At 40.9% G+C, this 24,172-nt stretch overlaps 1 protein-coding gene across 1 annotated transcript in view; it reads left to right on the top strand.

The window, feature by feature from the left end:
* Positions 1-24,172, top strand: part of adamts18 (ADAM metallopeptidase with thrombospondin type 1 motif, 18) — an 89,494-nt gene that overhangs the window by 40,367 nt on the left and 24,955 nt on the right. Inside the window, exons 13-16 of the mRNA XM_034103802.1 lie at positions 6,155-6,327; positions 7,775-7,905; positions 9,071-9,194; positions 10,094-10,338. Of these exons, the coding sequence (XP_033959693.1) occupies positions 6,155-6,327; positions 7,775-7,905; positions 9,071-9,194; positions 10,094-10,338 (673 nt within the window). The remainder of the gene's footprint in view (positions 1-6,154; positions 6,328-7,774; positions 7,906-9,070; positions 9,195-10,093; positions 10,339-24,172) is intronic.

Raw genomic sequence — 24,172 nt, 5'->3', positions numbered from 1 at the left:
TGTGCTGACTTCTCCTACAATGTCCCGCTGTCTGCTTCCTGCATCAAGTCAAGTGCTCGGCGCAGTTGTGTGGATAGAGCGCTCCTCTGTTTTCATTTAAACAGCTCCTTATATCCGTTAGCGCAGCTAGCTAGCACCAGATGCTAACAACAACAACAACAACAATAGCCGCGTTCACACTGCGGTACGGTAATGCACGTAAGGTCTCTCTCTCGCTCGCTCGGGCCACACAGACACACACCCTCCCGGTCCTCCCGATGGCCAGTCGGTGCCTGCCGGGGAGCGTGGAAGTGTGGTCTGCCACAAGCGGGCGGCAGGAGCGGGGCTGTCAGCAGCATCAGCTTGTAGATGGTATTTTAAACTCAATGCGCTCTGAAAACTACGGGGCGGCCGAGGAAAAAAAATACACATGCGTTAATCGCGTTAAAATAATTAGTGGCGTTCATTTTTTTTTGCGTTAACGCGTTATTAACGCGTTAACTTGACAGCCCTAGTATTTATACATCGAACCATATTACCCCTCCTGTACCCGGGCCCGGTGACACAATGGAATTAAGAGAGCTCAGACCCTCACTTATATAGAGGTCGGAACATGTCATAAGTATAAATAAATAAAAGTAGGAATAAAAACATCAATAAATATGCTGCAGTGTTTTCAGTGAGATTCAGTGTGTGTGCTGTGGCTCAGCTGGAAAGCAGTTGACTCATGACCGCAGGGTCCCTCGTTCAACGACTCGTCAATACGTCTTTTTTGTTGTTTATAAAAGCTACAGCTAAATGAGATAATGTAGTTAATAAATGTATTCTTTGATATGGTTTAGCCTTTCTCAGGCTACAACATGGTTAAGTTTACGAATATTATTAAGGAATACAAATCCCTCTTTGCAATGTTTACCAGCCTCCTTAGGATTTGCAATCACAATCATTAAACTGGAATAAATACAATATTGTTAACATGAAAATATGATTTAATGTTTGTTGTTTAGAGTTATTCTAAGGCTTTACTAATTGGGAACTCGGTATGAGAGAGAGCACACTGTTGAGATGTCCAATCTGCCTGTTTTACACACTTTGACCAACAGGGGGTTTGTGTTCAGATGAAGCCCATGATGAAGCCTCATGAGATGAACCCTGTTGCGAACCAATTGGCTGGAAAACTTCAAAGCTTCATTAGGCTTCATCTCACCATCACTACTGTTCATCCTCCTAACCAACACAATTGAGAGACGTTGCAACACAGCACACCCTATTCAGACAGAAAGAGGTGCCACAGGTTTCTTCAGCCTTTTAAGCAGGCCCTGATCAGGGATTGGTCTCACCTGGGAGAGGCAGAGAGGCAGAGAGGCAATCAGCAGAGAGGGGAGAAACACACAAAGACACACATTTTAGTCTTTAATTTGTAATACATTATAACTTTTCCCAATACCCGCAAAGCTGAATAAATGCGCGGCCCCTCATGTTCAAAGACAACCCTGTGCACAAGTATTATAACCTTACAACTCCCTTTTTCCCTAATGTACAACTGACAATTAGAAGGACATGTTCAGCAGTTGTCAACTGACAGTGTCACTGCTTTGATTTCTAATTCTTTATCCGAGTTCTTTCCGAGAATCCACTTTAACTGATATATAAAAATCAAACTAAACAAAAGTCTTGAGCTCTTTTTAAATCAAATCAAATCAAAGTTTATTTATAAAGCACATTTAAAAGAGATTTTTGGTCGGGCCAAAGTGCTGTACATGTAATAAATACTACAATCACATAAAAACTACAACGTTGTCTGTTAATACACAATTTAACTTATTTCAGTTTGACTAGTATTATCTTAGAATGCCAACTGAGACTTTTCAGTACATTTATGATCAACTTTTCATTCTTTTCATTGCTATATTTCCATTTAAATCCCTAACGCCTATTAGCACCTTCACCCCAACTGAGTAAACTCAAAAGCTCAAGGTGTACATTTATAGTGAGTATTTTCAACTTGAATCAGTACTAACACTTAAACTGAATGTTAAAATGATTTCAGTTATTGTTTATTGTCTGCCACTACAACTATGACGTCAACTGTTTCTGTATTCCACCCTTTTCAAAAGTTAAAACGCCCTTTTTATTGCTAAAGGCTGGGAGAACATGTAGCCTTTTTGTAGTTTTACATGGGAAACATAATACCTCGACTAAAAGATCATTTTAGATACCAGAAACTTCTACTATTGTATATGGTGCTCTTCAGTCCACTGGCTTCCTCAATGCTTACTTAACAGCCGGACAGACACTGATGTGACTATTCCGTCCCCACAAGGGATCAAAGACCAAGAGGTTTCAGAAGCAGAACGGCCCTCATATGATACACATTATACACCAGAACTGGCAGGCCAACAAGGGCCCTTTAAACCAGGTTAACTGTCTCATCCGTTTATCATTCCTGTGGCACTTAAGAGTGCTTTGTAGGAGCAGCCGCTGAAAAATGGGGTTGGTGCAGCTAAACAGTGAGTTAGGGGGTCAGTAGAGAGAAAGTGGTTGGAAAGATGGGGAGGGTTAAACATTAATCCAACAACTGTCATGAAACCATTTCCAAAAGTGGCCAGATTCCTTAGAACTCTCATGTTAAGACGTTACAATGAGTCTGGTGTATGTCTCATACTGTAGTGTCTATTTGACCTTTGAACCTTTCTCAACTATTCTTAACAGATACCTCCACTAAAATAATTTGATAAACGTTGTATCCCACAGTGTACTCCTGAGTCACGATAGTCCCTGACTCAGAGTGTGTTTTTTCGCATGTACTGTAATCTCTAAGATTATTTAAAAAGGGCCCTTCTGCTCTTAATCTGAGCAGCATATGGATTAGCCTGAATCTGACTGCTTGTCTCTAATGTCCTCTTCACCCCTAAACTGATCTGTCTGGGCACTCCTCCTAAAAAGCCAGACACTGCAGTATGAGCAAAATTGCCATTAGCTGGTACATTTAGACATTTCAAATGATTTGTGCTACATCCAAAATCCATATCTAGGTGTTTATTTTACTGACTTTGTCCATTTGTGAAAGGAAAGTTCTCCAAAATTCACAAACAGTTTCCATTAGATAATGCCTCAATTGCTTATTTAACAGTATCATTTCATAAAACGTGTATTACAATAAAGAATTATGTTAATTAAGTTATCAACTTGGGTTTTCTTGCGTAACTATTTAAAATAATATTTTCCCCCATACTCTGAGCCAGACATCTCCATGTAAGAAGTACTTCATTCCAAGACACTTTGCAGTTTCATTCATCAGAAACAGATTTTAACGTGGGGTTTGTTCATATACTGTATAATTTCTAGCCGGATTTATACATTTCATTTATAAAAATATGCTGAAATTTTTTTTTATTTAATAAGCAGTATTTTCTGATGTGAAATGTAAAACAAATATATTTAAAATTGCTTTAGTAAAAACGTTTTTATCAAATATGTCAACCAAATGAATTAGAATTTGTATGTTCACATTTCCATAACATTTCAGAAAACTTAATACAACAAATAACTGTTAACTGGGGTTTCATGGTGATATAGCTCAAATGTTACCCAGAAGTGTATGTAAATATATAGATATATACAGTATACATACATACGCATTACATGTAAATGCATCCATATGTTGATCAATATCTTAAACTCTCGGCAAAAATCGAGTCCTCCAGACATCCCATGTTGTTTAAAATGTGACCAGACAACTATATCAGTGTTTGTAGATGTTCACCTCTACCCTCCTAAACAATCTTCACACCGCGAGTAAGAGTCTTAAAACATAATTCATTTGATTCTGCACATCCACTTTATGAGGCCATCGTGTATCTTTTGAGTCTTGTAAAATAGTTCTATGAGATCGTCCGATTAAAGCCATCCCATCAAATAGTTACTCCTAGACAGAAAATGAATCTTCTCCCAGCCCCTCCCGCCTCACCCCTCCATTCCCCGTAGACCACCTGCCAGATCAAACACAGTCAACTTAATCCTCACCAACAAGCCTAGAAGATTAGGTTCACGATCTTGACCTGGTTTTGTAGGGAGCACATTTTGTCACACACTCGATTTAAAGGGAGTTGGGGGCATGGAGGGAGGAGGGAGAAGGGGGGGGGGGCACGGTGCTTAGGATGAACCTTGTTTGGTCAGTAGAGGTTTTTGTTCTGGGTTTATGCCTTAAGCAGAGCCTCAGATTGTGGATCTGTGTAAGAAGTTGTTTGAGAGGCAGACGGAGAGGAAGCAGGTGACTCAAGAAGACAAGACTAAACAAAATGACCTCTGACCTATAGTTTCTGTCACTAGGCAGATTTACCAGGCTCCCGGGACTTTAACGATCCCTTAACGTTCCTGAGGGTTGTGTTGGAGTCAGGGTGTAGAGACCGAAGAGGAATGGCTGAAACAAAAACGGAAAACGTTGTCAGATCTGGTTTCTATCCTGTTATTGGAAGTCCATTCACAGTTCCAATGATACTGGAGGATCTAGGGACAGAAGCGAAGAAGAAAAGAGGTTAAGAAACCAGAAGGGTTGTGAAATTCAGGGCCAGACGACCATAATCCGCAAACTGCTTTCAACTTTCTCAAGAAAACTGTCCCGTTTTCTACACTTGCCTCTGATCAGAAGGCCTTGACTATACGACACAGTATGCGGTACAGTTCCCCACTGGCCTGCCGTAAGCACATTACCATATGGGCTGCATTTGTCTGCCGCTAAGTCTTAATAGGATCAGGCCTACGAAAACCTGGGCCAATTCCCCCCCTCGCCAAGGGAAGCGAGATCGGCACTGAACAGATTTTCACACACACACACACACACACACACACACACACACACACACACACACACACACACACACACACACACACACACACACACACACACACACACACACACACACACACACACACACCTTGAGGAGCTCCATCACTCTTGGCAGCTGAGTCGCAGTTTGATTGAGTCCAGGTCTGAATGGAGGGGAACATTTAAAAGAGTTAAATAAAAAAACTGTGAAGCACTTTTTCTGATTGTTGCAGACAGTTGCATTGGCAAAAGAATTTCCAAATAAATAGTTGCAGTCTCATGGTGTTTACTTCTCTTTTTTTGTTCCTTTTCTAAAGTTTCATTACGTTGCAACACTAAGGGATATGCTTTTATTGGACATAACAGGCCCAATGTTCTCTGCTGGTGGTGGCGTTGGAATGCCTGGCATGGGTTTAGAAAACATGAGACTGCAGACATTTCAAGACTCTGCTTGTCTTCATCTAACAAGTGGTGATGGCTTTTATGATTTTAATGGCGTATTAAAGCTTCATTACCTGTTTATATTTTGTGTCAGCTCTTCCTGTGTGGTTGGATGAGTGTTGATTTGGTGTGGTGTGTAAATATCGTGGCATGCAAACTTCTCTTTGACATTCCTGTTTTAAATCAATGTGACATTTAGTCCACTCATGTTTGCTTTCATCAGCGACAGATAAGATGGTGCCATTTTAGAGAACACATTTCACGTAATATGCTCTGAGAATATATTTTCTTGGCGTTTCTGTCACTCATTCAGAGATGGGCCAAGTCGCCTTGTGAAGGATTAAAGCTGCCCTGTTTTCTTATCAGAAGACAAAAGTAACATTCAGGCGAGAAAAACAGGCAAAAACATGTTGTTCTCCGCACCGGGTGGTATTGAGTCGGGGCTTTTTTGCTTCTTGGAAGGAAAACACATTTGGGACGTCTCATGGTGTTGTCTGTGTTTCTCAACTAAACAAATTGTGTGTTTCCTTCAGCTCTTAAAAACCTGTAAAAACACTTATTTGTAGGATATTAATGTGGCAAGTGTTTGCATACTTTATGCATACTTTCCATACATCTGCAAAACTGCAATGACCATTGAATTGCACAAGAGTAAAGGAAAATTACCTCGAGGGGAACATGATATTAAATCTGCTCAAATAATGAATGAACACAGGTTAGTTACCACCGCTATATAAGTGTACTTGTCTTGTGATGCAGTCTCAATACACAGTCCACATTGTAGCTACTGAGTTTTGATTGTCGTGTTAATGCATTGGTTAAAGTGTCATAAAACAAGCAGAATATCTCCATGACTAAACCCTTTTTTTTCATTGTCTCTTTTTCTGGGTCTTGTCTTCCACCCAGGCCACAGAACAACGGTCAATTTTGCTCAGGCTCCAGCCGCCTCAACCAGCTGTGTAACACTCGGACGTGCCCGCTCAGTGCTGTGGACTTTCGGGCCCAGCAGTGTGCCGAGTACAACAGCAAGCCATTCAGGGGCTGGTACTACAAGTGGAAGCCCTACACCAAAGTGGACGGTAAGGTTATCAATTGTTATAAGACTCAATAAGTATTTTATATTTAATGCATCCATTGTAGAGTGTTGCAGTAATTACATTATGTGTGTAGGCTGATCCAGAAGTTAGCATCACAAGGGCTCCCTCGACTCAAATAAATGGGATTGTTCCATTGGATTTTGGGATACTGCAGGAAATAAGCTCTGTGGCAAACACACGTTTATGATATTTACACTTTTTGTTTAGCAAGATAATCTCCACAATTTTAAAGTGCAATCACCAGGTGTAAAAATCTAACGTTAGCCTATACACATATATATATAACGGACTACATGACTGTCACATGACTTCAACTCAAAACTGCTAAGCTAAAAGGTGGCTAATGTTTTTTTAAATGATGTTGATGTCATTGGCTAATGATGTTTAGTGGTCTCCTTTAGCCACTTGTTAGCAACTTGTTGGCCACTTGTTAGCAACCAACGTAAGCTTGTATTTACCACAAACCTAATTCCTTATCAAAACTTCATTCAAATAACATTGATGTGAAGGAACCAGGAAGTGGTAAACGGATAACAAGGTTTAGGACTCATGCAGCACCCTTTAGGGATATTCAAATCTCATTGTTCAGAGCAGCTCTGTTAAACACACAGAGGATTGCACAGTGCTCATGGCAAGCCTTTTCTCGTCTTAATTCCGTAGATCTTTTCATTCTGTATGCCTGCTAGTCTTAATCTTTTTTTTATAAAAAATGTGTCTGTAATGCCAAACTCTATTTATTGCTGCCGTGATTAGAGCCAAAAAGCTGGAGGAAACTATCACTGTGTAATGTGCACGGGAGACATGTAGCCACCTGCACCCCTCGGTGGGGATATATTTAAAAAGGAAGCCTACGGGCCAGCTTTGTTAGAGAGAGAGAGAGAGAGAGAGAGAGAGAGAGAGAGAGAGAGAGAGAGAGAGAGAGAGAGAGAGAGAGAGAGAGAGAGAGAGAGAGAGAGAGAGAGAGAGAGAGAGAGAGAGAGAGAGAGAGAACTGAAGGAGAGAACTGAAGGAGAGCGGTGCATTTGGCCGTCGTCCCAGACCTATTTAAGCTGTTGATGAATGGGAGGCGATGTACAGAGGAACAGACTCTGAACTGCCTTCTGGGACCTTGGGCCAAGTCACCTTCACCGTCATTTATTGTAATCAAAGGCGGCGGTAGAGACTTGTCTGTGATAACTGATCTGAACCGCAAAATAAAACTGCAGCCCCACATGAATACCCCTGGGTGCCATCATATTCAAATTCCTGTCCTTTCCAATTCAGCCTCACCAGGACATTTACATTATGTGCGTAACAGGTTGCAGAACGTCAGCTATGGCAACTTTATATTTACCAGGTTCTAAAATCACTTTGGTGAATCAGTCAAATTAAGTGACATTCCCTTAAAGTTGACCTTTTTCAATGATACTAATGTTTGCTCTATGTGCAGACGAAGACATCTGTAAGCTGTACTGCATCGCTGAAGACTTCGACTTCTTCTTCGCCATGGCCAGCAAGGTCAAAGATGGCACTTCCTGCTCCGACCACAAAGGAGATTTGTGCATTGATGGAGTGTGTGAGGTACATTGTCTGTTTGGATTCACGGTGCTGACCAACTCTTTCATGAACAAAAAGGACAGTTCATGGAAGAATATGCTTTTCAGACTTGTTTCAGTATTGATCTCATAAGTGTTGGGTGGGTGTCCAAGATTGTAGTTTCAACCAAGCGGCAACCTCCATTGGTGAAAGTTGAACTGGAATGGTCAGAGAGTGCAGTTCCTCTAACGGCCACTTAGGGCTGGTTATTCTCTATGAACCCTCCTGTTAAGAAGCCCCAGTCTGCAGCAGAAATAAACATGTTAGCAGCCTGGTACCAAAAAAACCAGTTTTGGACTTCAGTTAACTTCCCCCTTCGACAACTATATGGGGGGTTCATTTTCTATATAACTATAATATAAGTTAACTTTAAAGGTATTAAGAGGCATTAACACTTTGATTGACAGTAGGGTACTGAGACATGTTGCTAGCCAGTATGTGTTGCTTCTGCTACAGAAACTACACCTGCCTTGACATGTTTATAAAATCTTCCTTGACCTGCAAACAATGATTAAAATGAACTCTCAGTTCCACCTAAAGGATTTTGATTATTGGGTTAAACTGGACCTTTGTTTAAAACGTTGTCGAAAGCAGCCACGTTGCTTGCCATACTTGCAGCCTTTAAAGGAGACATTCTTGCCAATATATAATCCAATTGCTTATACAATGCATGAGAGCTTATAATAAAGAAAACATTTAGTTTTTTTGTGGGTCCAAGAATGAATTTACCTCTTACCTTTTCTTTTTTTTCGCAGTTAAATGCTTGGGACCTACATAACTACATCTAATACATCTAATACATACTGATTTTGTTCCTACACTTCATCTCACCTTAAAAGTAATGCTGCATCACCCAACAACAATGGTTATATTATTCTGTTGTCAAGGGCATTAGTTACTTGAAACACCCAATGTCAACACAGTTGGAGTTAACATTAGCCTTGGATTGTGTGTGTGTGTGTGTGTGTGTGTGTGTGTGTGTGTGTGTGTGTGTGTGTGTGTGTGTGTGTGTGTGTGTGTGTGTGTGTGTGTGTGTGTGTGTGTGTGTGTGTGTGTGTGTGTGTGTGTGTGTGTGTGTGTGTGTGTGTGTGTGTGTGTGTGTGTGTGTGTGTGTGTGTGTGTGTGTGTGTGTGTGTGTGTGTGTGTACAGGCAGTAGGCTGTGACCAGATTCTGGGCTCAAAGGACTCTCTGGACGCCTGCGGGGCCTGTAAGGGAGACAACTCCACTTGCAAGTTCTTCAAGGGCCAATACACCCTTCAACACAGGGCCAACGGTAAGCCTGTCTTTGTTTGTAGTGTGTCTGTGCATGTGGGCTAGCATAAACTTAGTCATCCTGCAAGACAAAGGGAGACTTAAGCCCACTAACAAGCACAGACAAATGCATCTAATCCCACTTCATAATGGACTGATTCACTTCATCCACTAACAAACATGACACAAATAAAGTTGAGTGCATGGTGGGCTACAGTGAGAAAAGTTTACCATCGCTTTCCTAACTTGCTTTTAATAACAGAAATATATAATAGTGAATGACGTTCATGTTATGTACAGTGCTTACTCTGATCTTTACCTTTGGATAGCTGTGTCTGACCTCTTCGGTCGAACCTATGCTTTGGGGTTAGGATTAGTTCTGACACAGTGGATCGGTTTGCTTCAAAGAAAGTTTGAAAATACCCTCAGTAATGTTATTATGTTCCTGATTAGCATTGGGTTTAATTATAAAAATGATATACTGAAAAAGTACTTTTGCTAATTGCGTTGACACCAAATCCCGCAAAATCTCTCTTCAGACCACTGTACTTTACGACCTTCACGTGATACGTTACTCTTGCTGATCTGGTGTCCAATTTACTTGTAACACTCATAGTATTTTACCATTTAGAGGTTTTGTTTTATGAACATGGGCGCTCATAGGTCTCCGCAAAATAAACCACATTTTTATTTTTATTAAAATAAGAAAATAAATCGACAAAACGATGTTGGGCCGAGTTCTACATTCAGTTTGTGTGCAAACAGCGAATAACACAATTGTCTGCGTGAAGCCTATGGTATGCGAGCATGGGTAGCAGGTTTTTATGATGAAACACAACATAAGAGTTAGGGAACGGCAATAAACAAAGATGTAGGAATGATTCAGCCTTGACTTTCTTCCTTCTCCTCAATTTCCCTCAGAGTACTACTCCATGGTAACAGTCCCAGCAGGGGCCCGAAGCATCCGTGTTCAGGAAATGGAGGTGTCCACCAGCTACCTGGCCGCCCGCTCCCTGAAAAGGAAGTACTACCTGACCGGGGACTGGACGGTGGACTGGCCGGGGAAGTTCCACTTTGGTGGGACCGTGTTCGACTACCAGCGCTCTTTCAACAAGGCGGAGAGCCTGTATGCCGCTGGACCTACTAATGAGACGCTGGTGTTTGAAGTAAGCCGCCGCTGCTGGGTGATGTCCGTTTGGGGCAATTGACAGTGACAGGGGCCCTGGCAGAGTTGCCGCGCCTCTCTCCTATTTTACGTCTGGATATGAATAGGCTTAGATGAAAAAGGTGGTTGGTCGGGAGAACGGGGGTGGTTGTAACTGTATGTGATGCTTCTGTGGGGGATTAATTGGTGATTGGTTACGTCAGGGATGATCTGGGGGTGGGTGGGTGGCGTGGAAGGCTCTAATCAAGAGGGGGGTTCAAACAGCCTGGCCTGTGCAGAGATATGCTCTTTGTGAGGGAAAGAAAATAGAAATGAACAGTTAACGGTAGTAGACACAAATAGGTTAAAGGCATACCTAGGATTAGTTCGAATCAAAGCCAGTTTAAGGGGTTGGTTCTGTAAACTGTAAAAGTGAGTTTAAGACAGAAAGCTCAATAATCACTTCTTCCCCTCAATCTATGTCACCATGGGCCAAACTCCTGATATGCAATCACGCTGCTTTTAAAATCCACTTTCCATTCTGTCTGGACACAGTTTAAATATTTCAGTGCTATTCTCCATTGTGCGTGGGTGGCAGCAGACATTTTAGAGACACATATTTTAATTTATTATAAGGATAGCCCATTGAGATGTAGCATCTCATTTTACCGTAGGTCTTCTTGAGACAAATACAACATTATAAAACAGCATTACATACACTGACAAAACACAGATACAGCCCTCATCTGGTTGAGTTATCTCCCACACACTCCTCTGAGCATAATAGGTCCCCTTTAAGATGAGAAAATTAAGATGCCCAGAAGCAGTGGAAAGATATAGATCTTAGAAACTAGGAAAATCATTCCATTCGGAAAGTAGTTTGATCATTTGAAGAGATTTGAAATGGGTTGTCAATCATATAAGCAATCATTCGGACATAAAAGAAGGGTCCATGTGGCTTAATTAGTCTAAATCAGCCTTTGTGCCACTTTCACCATTCAGCAGTCTCACATGGCAGAAGCCTGCCCCGTGTTTATATGCCGTACAGTGTATTGGTACAGCTGGCTCCAGTGTAACTCAGTCACGTGTTGGTCCATGTACACACACTCAAAGCCATGATGTGGCCCCCACGGCCACTGATCTCAAAAGTGCTTTGTTGCAGCCATGTGATTCGTGGCTAATAGAGCGAATACAATCCGAATAAGTCAACTGCCCTTCAGAGGCACGGATGAAAAGTACAAAATCAGCTTTCTGGAGTGAGATGTTCCGTATAGTATGGGAGGTGATTTATTACTTTTTTATTGTGGGACCCAAGTTTGCAATCAGTGGTGTGTCAGAAACCATAGAGGGGAGGGCGAGTCTTTACCCGTCCTGAATGTGATGCTGGACAGGCGTATCCTCCCGAGAGCAAGATTAATATTGGAAAAGTGGCTGAGTCATTATCCGTACGACTCTGTAGGCTTAAGTGAACGATGGTGGGACGTGTGGGATGTTCTCCTCACATAACTTTGTCAGCGAAAGCATTTATTTCCCCTGAACTCTGAACCCTAGGCGTGGAAACAGAAGTGGGAACCCGGTGATGAGTAGACTTCCTCCCCCCCCTGCTCCCTGTTAGTCATGTAAAAGCTGCTCTACCCTCAGTCCCTTGGGCTACTGAAGTCCTGAGGTTAAAGCAGGAATGAGTCGCCTGTGAATCCAGAAGGAATACCAGTGTGCTACTTCCAAAGTGCTTGGCTGGTTACTTGTTTGGCCATCAGGAAATGAGTGTTTCAGTAGCTATTTTAGTAAAGAGGCTATACTGTTTGTGGGCAGTATAGAGGAGGAGCTGCTGTAGTTGTTGGAAAGCCATTGTTGTTTCTTTCTGCAAGAGGAATTATTGCGGGAATACAGACCAGCAACTTAAAATACATCTTATAGAAGAGGTTGCAAGATGGATTTTAGGATTATCTCTGACCAACTTTGCAAACAATTCTGCAATACCACAATCTTGCTTTCACTTGGTCATACTTAGGGATAATTCAGTTTTCTCAAAAAACAGAACTCTAATTTTAAATATTCTCCAGCTTTACAAGTGTAAATGTCAGTAGGCTGGAAGGAAACAGCATGTAAGCCATATCATTTTGTAGAGACGATGAACACTAATCACTTTGGAGATCCAATGACTTTATATATATGTTGATAAATATCTCTAAAATATATGGATTAGCTATCTGCAAACAATTATGCTTCTCAGATCTTTTAGGTCAGGGGTGTCAAACTCAATTTCATCGTGGGCCACATTAGCATTATGGCTGCACTCAAAGGGCCGGTTGTAACAATATAAATATACATAAATACATAATATATATGAAATAATGTATTATATTATATTATTGCCTCTGCATTGGATTTTTATTGGATAGGGTAATAACTTTGTAATTATGTCTGAAAGCAGAAGTCTAGGGCAAATAATTGCAAGTCTCTTCAGTGCGCATGTCACAACATGAGATGCATTGTGGGACATGTAGTTTATGGGCAACATGCTTCTGTAAAATAAGATGGAGCTTTATTAATCCCCGTGGGGAAATTTAGTAGTTTAACAGCAACAGGGTAAGATTGAAAAACAGGACAGCACAGATTCACACAGATTAATACAGTTAAGGATAAATAAAAAATAAAAATAAGAAATAACTATAAAATAAGAAATTAATTAAAATGAACATATATAGATATACTGTAAAGTAGCATGTAACCGTATAATAAACGTATTATATTCTTTGCAAGCTCTTGCGGGACACATCAAATGAAGTCGTGGGCCGGATTTGGCCCCCGGGCCTTGAGTTTGACACCCCTGTTTTAGGTTCATGATGAAACAAGAAACAGCACTTGGCTGTACTTTGTGGGTAATACTGATTGGCGAATAGTAGCATGCTAACATGCTAAAGAAAGAATCGTAATGTGGCGAGTAGTATCTCAAAGAAACCCTTTGTCTAAGCACAGCACATAGCTGTACATACTTTTCAAATAAAGTGGTTTGAATAATCAGGCAAGTTTTCTTAAAATCTATTTGACCGTCAGTCCATTTCTTGCATTTTAAACGTAATGGGCGGATTAGCATTGCATCCCCACCACTGAGTCTAGTGTCATCAGAACAATGGAGGCGTGTGGTGCAGTGGGTTGTGCGTTAGTGTTCGGATCAGGGGATCACAGGTTCAAACCCCACTGCAGTCAGCATGTCGTGGTGTCCCTGAGACACTTCACCCCACAGTGTTCCTGTGGGGATTGCCCACAGTATTGAGTATGTAAGTCGCTTTGGATAAAAGCGTCAAACAAGTGACATGTAATGTAATGTAACAATAAGCCAGAACCGAGGTTGTATTAACGCCAAATATTCCTTGAAGCAGAGTCTTTGCTAAATCTGACAGGCTGCTACATCTGCTGCGGATGTGCAGATGACACGGGAATAATCTCTATAAGTATGTCCTGTAATTACAAAAAGGAGAGAGAGAAGGATAGAGAGGGAGGAGAGTGAGATTAAAAGATTAAGAATTCTGCAATTGAACTCTTTGGATGTGAGAAGTTAAGGTCAGGGCACGGGGACTTTAACTGCAAATGAAAAGAGCCAAATGAAGGAAAGCGTGTTTAGTTTTTTTCCACTACTGATCATCTGTTTCACACATTCTACTTAACTTTCCGCTATCACGGAAAAAACATGGAGAAAGTAAATGGGGGAGGGTCTGCACACCGATCACTTACAGACCCTTACTCAGCGTGAACCGCTCAAAGAAAAATAAATGTTGAGGAGTGTGAGCGCAAACTGTGACACGGTGTTCTCATCTCTACAGCTGCTCAGCGGGGAGGAAGGAAAGAGGAAAGGAGTAACTAACAAGAGCAGGAGGAACATATGGCTGAGGTCTCCACGGACACCAAGTGGTATTATTCCCCCTGAATTTACATTCTTGTGGTATGGCGAGGCGAGGTCATGCCAGTCCAGGGCAAATCATTTTGGATCCACAAGTGAGATAGATATCCGAGTCTGCCACATTCTAATTCATCATCGTCTCATCTGACGTGGTGAGTGGCGTGGCGGTTAGGTTGTGAAAGCCAAGACATTCTGTGGTGCGATGTTGTACTGTAGGAACATGGACTCGCATCAATCACGCAACGTGAACTCTTTCAATATATGAGTTTTTTGTATCGACTAACAGAACAGTACAAAGAAGTAGCCATATGAAATAAAACACAGAAGGAGCAAAAAGATGCCATTGTTGAACATTTCTCATATTTAGACCCCAAAAAGAAAATCCCTCGGTCAAATGAGTAATTGATTATCTTAATCGACATTTTTTTAAGGGTATTTTAGGCTTCTCATAATGCATCTTTGTTATATCAACTGACAGACAGTGAGTCCTGGAATATTCATTGTTTTAACTTCGTTCGCTTTTTGTTTCCCAAATACAAATGTACTCGTAATAGCTGACTTTTCTGGTAATAATTCGAAGAGAGAGGCTTTTGGGAATTAAATATAAAGCTTGATTAAAGTTTTTTTTTAATATATATATATTATAACAGATATTTATACAACTACCAAGGTGCAATTTGGCAATAAACATCCAATTAAAGAGCTTCAAATTATGAGTGCAGCTAACAGGGTGTGGATGCTAACTAATATCTTATAGAGGAAAGCAGATAGTCCAACCCGCAGCCTAAATGGTTTGAAACAGCAAACACAACACTTTTTGCAGTTGAATTGAATATTGGCCCATCTGACTGACTTATTCTGATTGCAACAGCACTCAAAAGTCATTAGTGTTGTTATATTTGGATATGTCCGCCATGATTAAGTGATGGAATATTGCTCAGAAGTAAGACCTGGTGACGATAACCCAAATCTATTGTGTCGTAACATCTTGGATATCTTCAAAAACTGAATTTGTAGTGCCAATAAAGACTGGAAAACACCTCCCACCTGGTAACTCTAGGCCTGGACAAGTAATACTAATTGTCTAGCCAAAATCAAGTTGTGCAAACTAGTTTATTGTTTGCTTTGTTTTGCACAGGCACCTTCCCTCACCTTATCACTGATGCATTTGTAGATGGGCACCAACAATGTTCTGATTCTGTTAAATCCAGTTTTTATATTGCATAAAACTCATTGACTGAGTGATGACTGTTACACTCTTTCTCTAAATGCAATTCATTTTAGTTTGTGCTGTCAATCCAGATAAGGCCCATGGATGTATTGGCTGTAGAGCTTTGGTAGATTTATATGTGGTGTGACAAATATCAGTCAGTATTATACTGCCGTGGTTGGTTTGCTTTGACTACCGGAGAGTTCACAAGGGTTCTGTTCATTCTGTTGACGAAGTGGGAGCAAGCTTGCATTCTTTGTTGATATTGGGACTGATTTGTAGGAGGTTGGGGGATTTTGGTTTTATTTATTTATATTTCTCTTTGGAAGCTAAACACCCACATAAATAATAACAGCCAGGGGATGAGCTTTGGTGGCTGTGATCCCAGGCTGGAGATGATTCAGCTCTAGATAAGTCTTAAAATATCTTTGACAACCCTAACTCTGTGGTTGGTTGGGCGTGTTCAACATTGTGGATGGTTTAGGTTAGAGATATCAGCTATTTAGAAAGCTTCAAGGCTTCAGAGATGTTGAGGTTCTCTACTCAAGAGATTTAAAAAGAAATCCTGGGATTTTTTTTTTATAGCAGCTGGTTTACTGTACATGATTGGATGTTGTTTGGGAAGGGTTTTTGGCACAACATCCTGGTGTGGTTAGTGGTGGTAGTTGTTTCATGGCAATGGATTTGGGTGGGTAGCATTAGCAGAGGAGGTTGGGTGTTAAAGTGCAGCCAGGTCTTATGCAGTTTAAAAGCCGCCAGTGCCATCATTTCAACATTTTAGGCAAGACGTACTTGAGACAGCAAGTGTTAAACTGAAGCACTCCGATAACACTCTGACAGGTCTAAATAAATGCACAAACCACAAACAGAACCTTTGTGAACTTTAGGACTAATTACAATTGTGGTTTACCTGGTTAACACTTATATTTGTTTATAAGAGAGTCAGTAAAAGTAATAATCTGTGAAAATATCAGAATCTGGTGGCTAGTAGTAACTGATGATAATCTATAATGGTTCTTCATTGGAAAATAATCAACTATTAACAATGCTTGGTATTGTGATCAAAATACAAGCATAATATCTCTGCACTTGGATTAAGAGCCAGATATACTTCTCTCATTAGTGCAGAACAATATTCAGTGTTTAAACTGAAGCTTTGGCTGAGCTTTGTCCGACAACCAAAAATGGTAAGTCTGTTTATGACATTTGGACAAATTGGAAACATACAAAAATTGGCCAACAGAAGTTCCAAACTGCCTTTCACTGAGTTACTTTGACACTGACAAATAAGTATAAGATAGTGTATTAGTCTATCTATATTAGCAATCTAGTATTTGCTCATTTATAATAAGCACATTGATAAGCAAAACATATATTGGCGTTTATCGAGATAATGATACCGACTGCAAGTTAAGTCACACTGAACCTAAAAACATGTCTTTGTGTTCAAATTTGACCGGGTAATAACAGAAAAGTGGCCGGACTGGGACAATAAGTCAGGCCGGGAATTATACACCCAGCCAGGCCACTACCAGTTTTCTTTTGTGCCATTTTCCTGGATTTATTTGTCAATATTTACAGCGTTGCTGCCCATAGTGATAGCCCTAAACTTTAAATCTACTACCCCAGAATAAACATATGAACATGGGTTACTATTTAAAAAAAAAGTGTAAATCTATTTAGGAACCTATCCATGTGAACATATTTTAAGTGGAGGTGGACCTCAAATCCTTAAGGGGGGCCCGGGGGCATGCTCCCCCGGTAAGATTTTTCTTTTAATGTTGGACTTAAATGCATCAATCTGGTGCACTTTGAGGGGGAAATAAAGAGACTACATATGAAACAGAACTGTATACATTTAAATAATCATAAAATCACAAGTACATGGCCATAACCAATAACATACCATATCCAATATGAAAAAACATTGAAACTTGTTTATTTATTTGTTTTTGGTTCATTTATATATAGTTGTGAGTGTGTCTGTGCTCCTGAATCAGCCTCACCTGCCTCCCTCCTCTACCCCTGCTCCTCTTTTGCGGCTTTCACACCAGCGCTTTTCAGTTTCTAGCTCCGAGCGGGAGCTTTTCTGGTTCAGCTCCGGTTTCCCTTTTCAGCTCCCGCTCTGTTCACACCACCCACTGGCACCCCAGAGCTGCCCCTGCTGCGTCATGACGTCACCGTTTACATCGCTGATTTGCTCCCCAACGGCAGCTCACAACAACAACAACGGGGAACTGCGTCGGGTCGATGATCGTGTTGCTTTTAATCACACGAAGCCAGAATAAATTGAATAACGACTTCTCCAACCTTATACTTTGCTCCAGAGTGCCGTGGTTCATTGTTTATTAATGTGTTTCTGCAGCATTTACCGACCGCTGCAGTGCTGGCTGCTCTTCCACGGGAGTTTATTCTCCCGTTAGCTCCCGGTTAGCTCACACTGCAGCGGCCGCTCTAAAGTATTCACTGTCCGACTCACACAAGCAGCTGATGCATATCCCCAGTTCCCCTTAGCCTAAGTGTGTGTCAGTCTGAATTGACACTGTTTGGTATCACAACGCTGTTATGAAAGTTTCTCTGGTATAAAACGGGTGATGTTAGCATAGCAACCAAAGCTAAACTGACTACTTGCATCCGATAGCTGCAATAATACAAAACAACACGTCTGCCTCTCTCCACAATGATCGATAACAATGAACGGATGGTCAAAGTAAGGTACAAATAAACAGAATCACACGAAGCCTGGTTAGTGTTGCCTGACTTTATAAAGTGTGTTTATAGGCACTGCTGCTTGTAGGCAGGCATAACGGTCGACCCATGTCCAGGGGAGGTGGGTTTAGTTTCCTGCACGCCTCGACGTAAGAGAGACGTAAGCGACGTCGCCTCTTAGCTCCAAAGCTCTTGCCTCTGGACCGACAATTTTTTGGAGCTGGAAATTAAGCGGATTCCGGAGCTAAGAGCCGGCGCCGTTTTTTTTTAATTATTCATGCATATTTTACTAATCACTCCCCCTTCAAAAGGAAATATGTGTTCACATAAATGGTGATTGGTGACCAAACCGTTTGAGACCCACTGAGATAACTTAGACTAAGTTAACTATCTAAACACTCAGAGAGTCCTTTACCTCACATGAGCTGTAGTTATCAGTCTCTCAGTCTGACAGGAGAGGACTCTGCTCCATCTTGTTGACAGCTCATTATATCCGTTAGCGGCGCTAGCTATCACCAGATGCTAACAACAACAATAGACGTAACCGGTGCGCGTGCTTTCTCTCTCGCTCGCGCCCGCCACACATACACACACCCTCCCGAGCTTGAATGACACACAGGCTGCAGTCGAATAGTCCATTTAGCTTAGGAACCTTCCTAACCGAGTGAAATGACCCGGAAGTCCCTCAGTGGCAGCCATGATAAGTGCTGTTCAAATTATCTAGAATGATAGGAAAGGAGGTTTCAAACTTCCTTTATAACCTCCTTTAGCTTAGGAACCACTGGACCTTATGTGCTTATTAAGCATTTTAAAACATATGTGGTAAGTTGCCAAAGTGCTTTGTTTTGAACGTTCATCAGTATTATAATCAAAAAGAGAAATATGAATGTTAGCTTTTACTGAAATGATCAAATAAAGTCAACATTTCACTGAGCTGTGTGGGGTTTGTTCAACTTTTAAAAGATGTTTGAGTGGTGATGTACACAGTGATAGATGTTAAGGACTAACGTTTATAATAAATACATTTGTATTGATTTTAAGATATTTTCATAGTTCATACAATCATACGTATTGGGATCATTTGTATTAATGTGGGAGAGGGTGACGAGCATAAGTTTCACTTTCCTTTTTTATCTCAATTCCAACTTTGGTGATGAAGAATATGTTTCTCTGTTGTCCACGTTCATAAAGCAAAGCAGCAGCATCAGAGCACGGAGCAGAGTCTCTAGATGAGTTTACAGTAGTCCCTCGTTCTTATTAAACATCCATGTTGTAGTCCGCTGTATAGAAAACTGTGGTTTCCATAGTTTCCCCACAGCAGCAGACGCACAAAATGACGTCCGGTGGCGCATCATAAACACGTCGGATAGTGAAAGTGCATTCGGATTCTCTAAAGTACTGCAGTCTCTTCTCCTAAGTCCTTTTGAATTCTCCTATCCACTATCCCTTAACCCCGTGACGTTTCACTCTGAGGTCAAGGAATAGGAGATAGGGTTAGAACTTAGGAGCTGATCTTTAAACTATCCGACCGCAACCACAGAGACCAATCGAGGGCTTTAGTGTATGATCTGTATGAAAGTGGCCATGTCGGCAGGCCACATCATGTAGACAGCCAGTCACCCTCTGTGAGGCAGAGTCAGACCCACATTTGCGGAGCGTTGCGTTCACAATACATATACAAAAAAAATCCTCAGGCCAGCAGGCCACTTAACAGGCCAGGTCACCGGGAAACCTCCCGGTCCTCCCGATGGCCAGTCCGGGCAAGCTCTAAACCAAGTTGGCCTGTAAAAGAGAAACATTGAACACAGTCCAAGGCAGTGTCTTGAAATGGTTTAAAATGACGCACTGTGAGTTGGCTATGTATGCAAATGTGCCTCAAACTAAATTATTCACCATGGCAGTGAATCCACTAGTTAGCTTTAATAATAGCCTGATGCTTCTCTTGTAATGGGTATGTCTGCTTTCATTCATCCGTCAGTCTCTGCTTGACTTCCATGTACAAATAAATCTCCCTTACAGAAAAAGGTAACTTAGAATCACCAGCCAGTAAAAAATAATGTGGTATTAAAAAAAAGCGCTTACTCACGACGGAAAATGGAAATTGTTACTAATATGTGTCCAATACTGTGGTCAGCCAGTTTGGACAAGAGTCTCACATGTTTTTGGAGCCTTCTGATTAGTGGGTAACAGCTCAGTTGGACATAAATGGTGGAATTATTCTGCCACGTTGTCTTACCTTTACACTTTTTGCAGAGGGATCCACAACAGATGGAACATTCATATCTGCTCTCCTTACACTGCACAATATAGGACTACTTTATAGATTCTTGAATTTCCACCAATACAGAAAGAAATACTGGGATTTATTTATTACGGATTGGCTCAGAACAATAGAAGAAGATATACATCATACTGTGTGAGGGGGAAGATATTTCATGGTTGTCAGTCAGTAATATATGCTGTTTCCAGCCTCTCAAATGCAACTATTTTACATTTTGGACTGTTCTTACGGCATCTTCGAAGATTTCACCTTGAGGTCCAAACAAGGCAGGTATTACTGTACAACTGAAGGCGAGGCTAAAGTTAAGCTGGAAAGCTCCAAAAACTGGAAGAATACAAGCAACAAACAGGAAGCAAATAAACTGGGGAACACTAGGAATTATCCATGGAACAACCACAGACAGGAAACGCGGCATGACCACACAAAGGAACATTGATTTAAAGGACTAAAAGGACTAAAAGGGAACATTTGACAGGCATACCGGGTGTTTCTCAATGTCAAGGACGCTTCCTTGGTAGGACATGTCTTCCGAGTCAGGTCCTTCAGAGGCTAGGCAAGAATCCTTCCTAGCATTCGGAGAACGAAGAATGGAACAGGCTAGGAAGTGTGCAGGTGTGCGTCATATGAGAGGCCCTGCCTTAAATTGAGCGCGATTTGTTTGAAGACTCATATCTGATTTGCGCAGATCAAAGATGTACTTGAGGAACTGTATTCTGTAAAATGATCATCTCTCCAGGACAGAACCACTAAACTAACATAAAACGTTCTCCTTCTGTTTGCAGCCGTGAAAAAGTCCTGGAGGAAAAGCAGCCATAAGAAAATCATAAAATCACCATCACCAATCAATAACTAGAAAATGCATTTCTTGCAGAAAATGCGTGCGAATGCTGGAAACTGTGAACATTTATGGCTGAATTTAGCTGAAAATGCAGAAAAAGCTGAATATGTTATTAGCTGAATAGTAGCTGCTTTTAGCTAAAAAAATGCAGAAAAAGCTTAATATTTAAAAGAAAAGGTTTAAAAAAAGGTGTAAACAACTACTTATAGCCCCAATGTCCTGAAATAGCTGAATAATGTAATAGTTGAATGGTTTATAGCTGAAATTAGGCTGAAGGAGTTAGATATTAGCTGTAAGTAGTAGTGAATGAATGTTTACAAACACCTGTGTGTGTAAACCCAGAGATCAAAGTTTAACATGATGACGACTTAAGACCATTTACCAAATGCAGAGAGAGAGAGAGAAATTCAGTGTGTGTGGTAGATAGCTGTTCAGTGTGTGTGGTAGAGAGAGAGAGTGTGGTGTGTGGTGTGTGTGTGTGTGTGTGTGTGTGTGTGTGTGTGTGTGTGTGTGTGTGTGTGTGTGTGTGTGTGTGTGTTTGAAAGAGTGTGTGTGTGTGTGTGTGTGTGTGTGTGTGTGTGTGTGTTTGAGAGTGTGTGTGTGTGTGTGTGTGTGTGTGTTTGAGAGAGAGAGACCGTGTGTGTGTGTGTGTGTGTGTGTGTGTGTGTGTGTGTGTGTGTGTGTGTGTGTGTGTGTGTGTGTGTGTGTGTGTGTGTGTGTGTGTGTGTGTGTGTGTGTGTGTGTGTGTGAGAGAGAGAGAGTGTGTGTCTCTGAGATGTCTTCACAGCTGGACTGTTGAAGTCTGCTGCATGTCAGTTGGAGTGATGACATCATCGTGTTCCATGACACAGGTGTTTCTATTTGAGCTAACGAGCTCTGTAGAGATCACAGGTTTCCATTGTTCTGAATGAGAGATGAACCTCTTACATGTGAACGTTTTGTGGAAGAACCGTAACAGATATCTGTGAAATTTCAAAACGTGAAGCATGTCAAGGAAGTTCAGTATCTGAAGTGTAATTTTTGTGTAGTTTTGGGTTAATAATGTGGCCTTTTTGGCAGTTTAACTAAAGGTGTGCGGCTGCTACCGTGAGGAAATATCTGCCTGAAATTACAATGGGCTTCAATGGAGGAATGTTGAACGTTTTTGTCACTTAATGCCCTCAAGAGGCATTTTGTTTAATATGTTTTCTTAATGTTTTCTTATTTTCCAAGCTAGGAGAGGTTTTCCTACGTTTTCCATGAAAAAATATGTCTGAGGAGTGTAGGGTTTGGGAATTATGGCAAGTTTAAAACATTTTTGGGGGAGAATTTCAGGCACCGCTGCACTCTGTTTTGAGATCAAAGCACTCTAGAGTTAATGAGCTGCTCCATCCACTCCAATGTTAAGATCTGGAAAAAGCCTCTCTGCTAAGCTCCAAACTAATTCCAATATCTGAAAAAGTTGAAAGGTATTGTGATCATTTGAAAGTTGGAATGAAGTGTCTGGCTGAAATTATGTGGAAGGAGATGCATTTGGCGCAAAGTGTAGGAAAAGTGGATTTGAAGGCATCTCCCATTGACTTCAATGTTACAAAAATAGTTTAAAAAGCTGAATATTTCAAAAAGTATGAAATATTTTTGAAAAAGTTGAATGTTTCTTATCAATTGCTGAAAAGGCTGAATAGTTTAATATTTGAATGGTTTCTGTAGCTGAAAGTAAGCTGAAGTTATGGAGAGCTAAAGTATTGGCTGATTTGAAGGCTCTTCCCATTGACTTCAATGTTAAAAAAAGAGTTTAAAAAGCTGAATATTTCAAAAAGTATAAAATATTTTGAAAAAGTTGAAGATTTCCCATCGATTCCTGAACAGGCTGAATAGTTTAATATTTGAATGGTTTCTGTAGCTGAAAATAAGCTGAAGTTATGGAGAGCCAAAGTATTGGCTGAAATAAGAGGAAGAATACAGTTTTGAAGTACTATAGTGGAATGCTGTATACAGCATTCGCACTAATAACATTTGTATTCATATATCATACTTGATGTCTGCAAACTTTTTTTCTGCAAAACCACATATTGGTGCATATTGGTAGCACAAACCACAAATATCAACAAAATAGGCAAAGTCAAAACAAGGTTCATTTTAATTATTTATTTAGGTGCAAAACACTCTTAAGGTCTCAGTCACACCTAACCCCTCGATTCCACCGGGTCCGTCTGCGCCTCGTTTGAATCACTGGAGCAAACACAGCTGACAGCCACGGTGAAACGGGGTATATATACAGTCTATGGGTGAAACTCGAGCGATTAGAGCGATGCGAATATTGGGTGGTCTACCATAGTATTTACATGGAGATAAGCCCCTTAAAAACCATGAATGAATAAAGCATTAATTCTGTGTTTACTCCTGTCATTCAAACAAGGCGCTGGAGAGGGGGCGGGCCGTATCTCCATGTACATCCTATGGGAGATACCAACTACAACAAAATGAACATATTTGACCGTGATTTAATTGTAATACACGTTTCAAAGTGATGCCCAAGTAACTACATACTGATAACGGTTAGTAAAAACCATGAATTAACGCTTTGACAAGTCTGCAGATAAGACGGCTGGCGAAAAGCTTTTAAAATGCGTGTTTTTTTTAATGGAATCGGATCCATCAGGCTAAACTAACCTGTAGCTGCTCCGTCCACACTCACAACGTCATACAGACATAAATAAATGCTGTAGTGTTTTGTGAAACGCTGTGGCGTTTTGCACTTCAGGGCCACCGTAAACCGTAGTGACATACGTAACTATCAATTGTTTTACAAAATAAAAAAATAAAACTATATATAGTTATAAACTTACTTGATGTACATATTGCGATTTCCTACTTTATATTCTGCTAGTAGCCTCGTTTCATGGTGTACAAAGGTTGCTAGTTTGAACCCCTTGTA

This window comes from Pseudochaenichthys georgianus, chromosome 3, assembly GCF_902827115.2.
Source record: "Pseudochaenichthys georgianus chromosome 3, fPseGeo1.2, whole genome shotgun sequence".
NCBI lineage: Eukaryota > Metazoa > Chordata > Actinopteri > Perciformes > Channichthyidae > Pseudochaenichthys > Pseudochaenichthys georgianus.
This window is presented reverse-complemented; position numbering and strand designations above follow the sequence as displayed.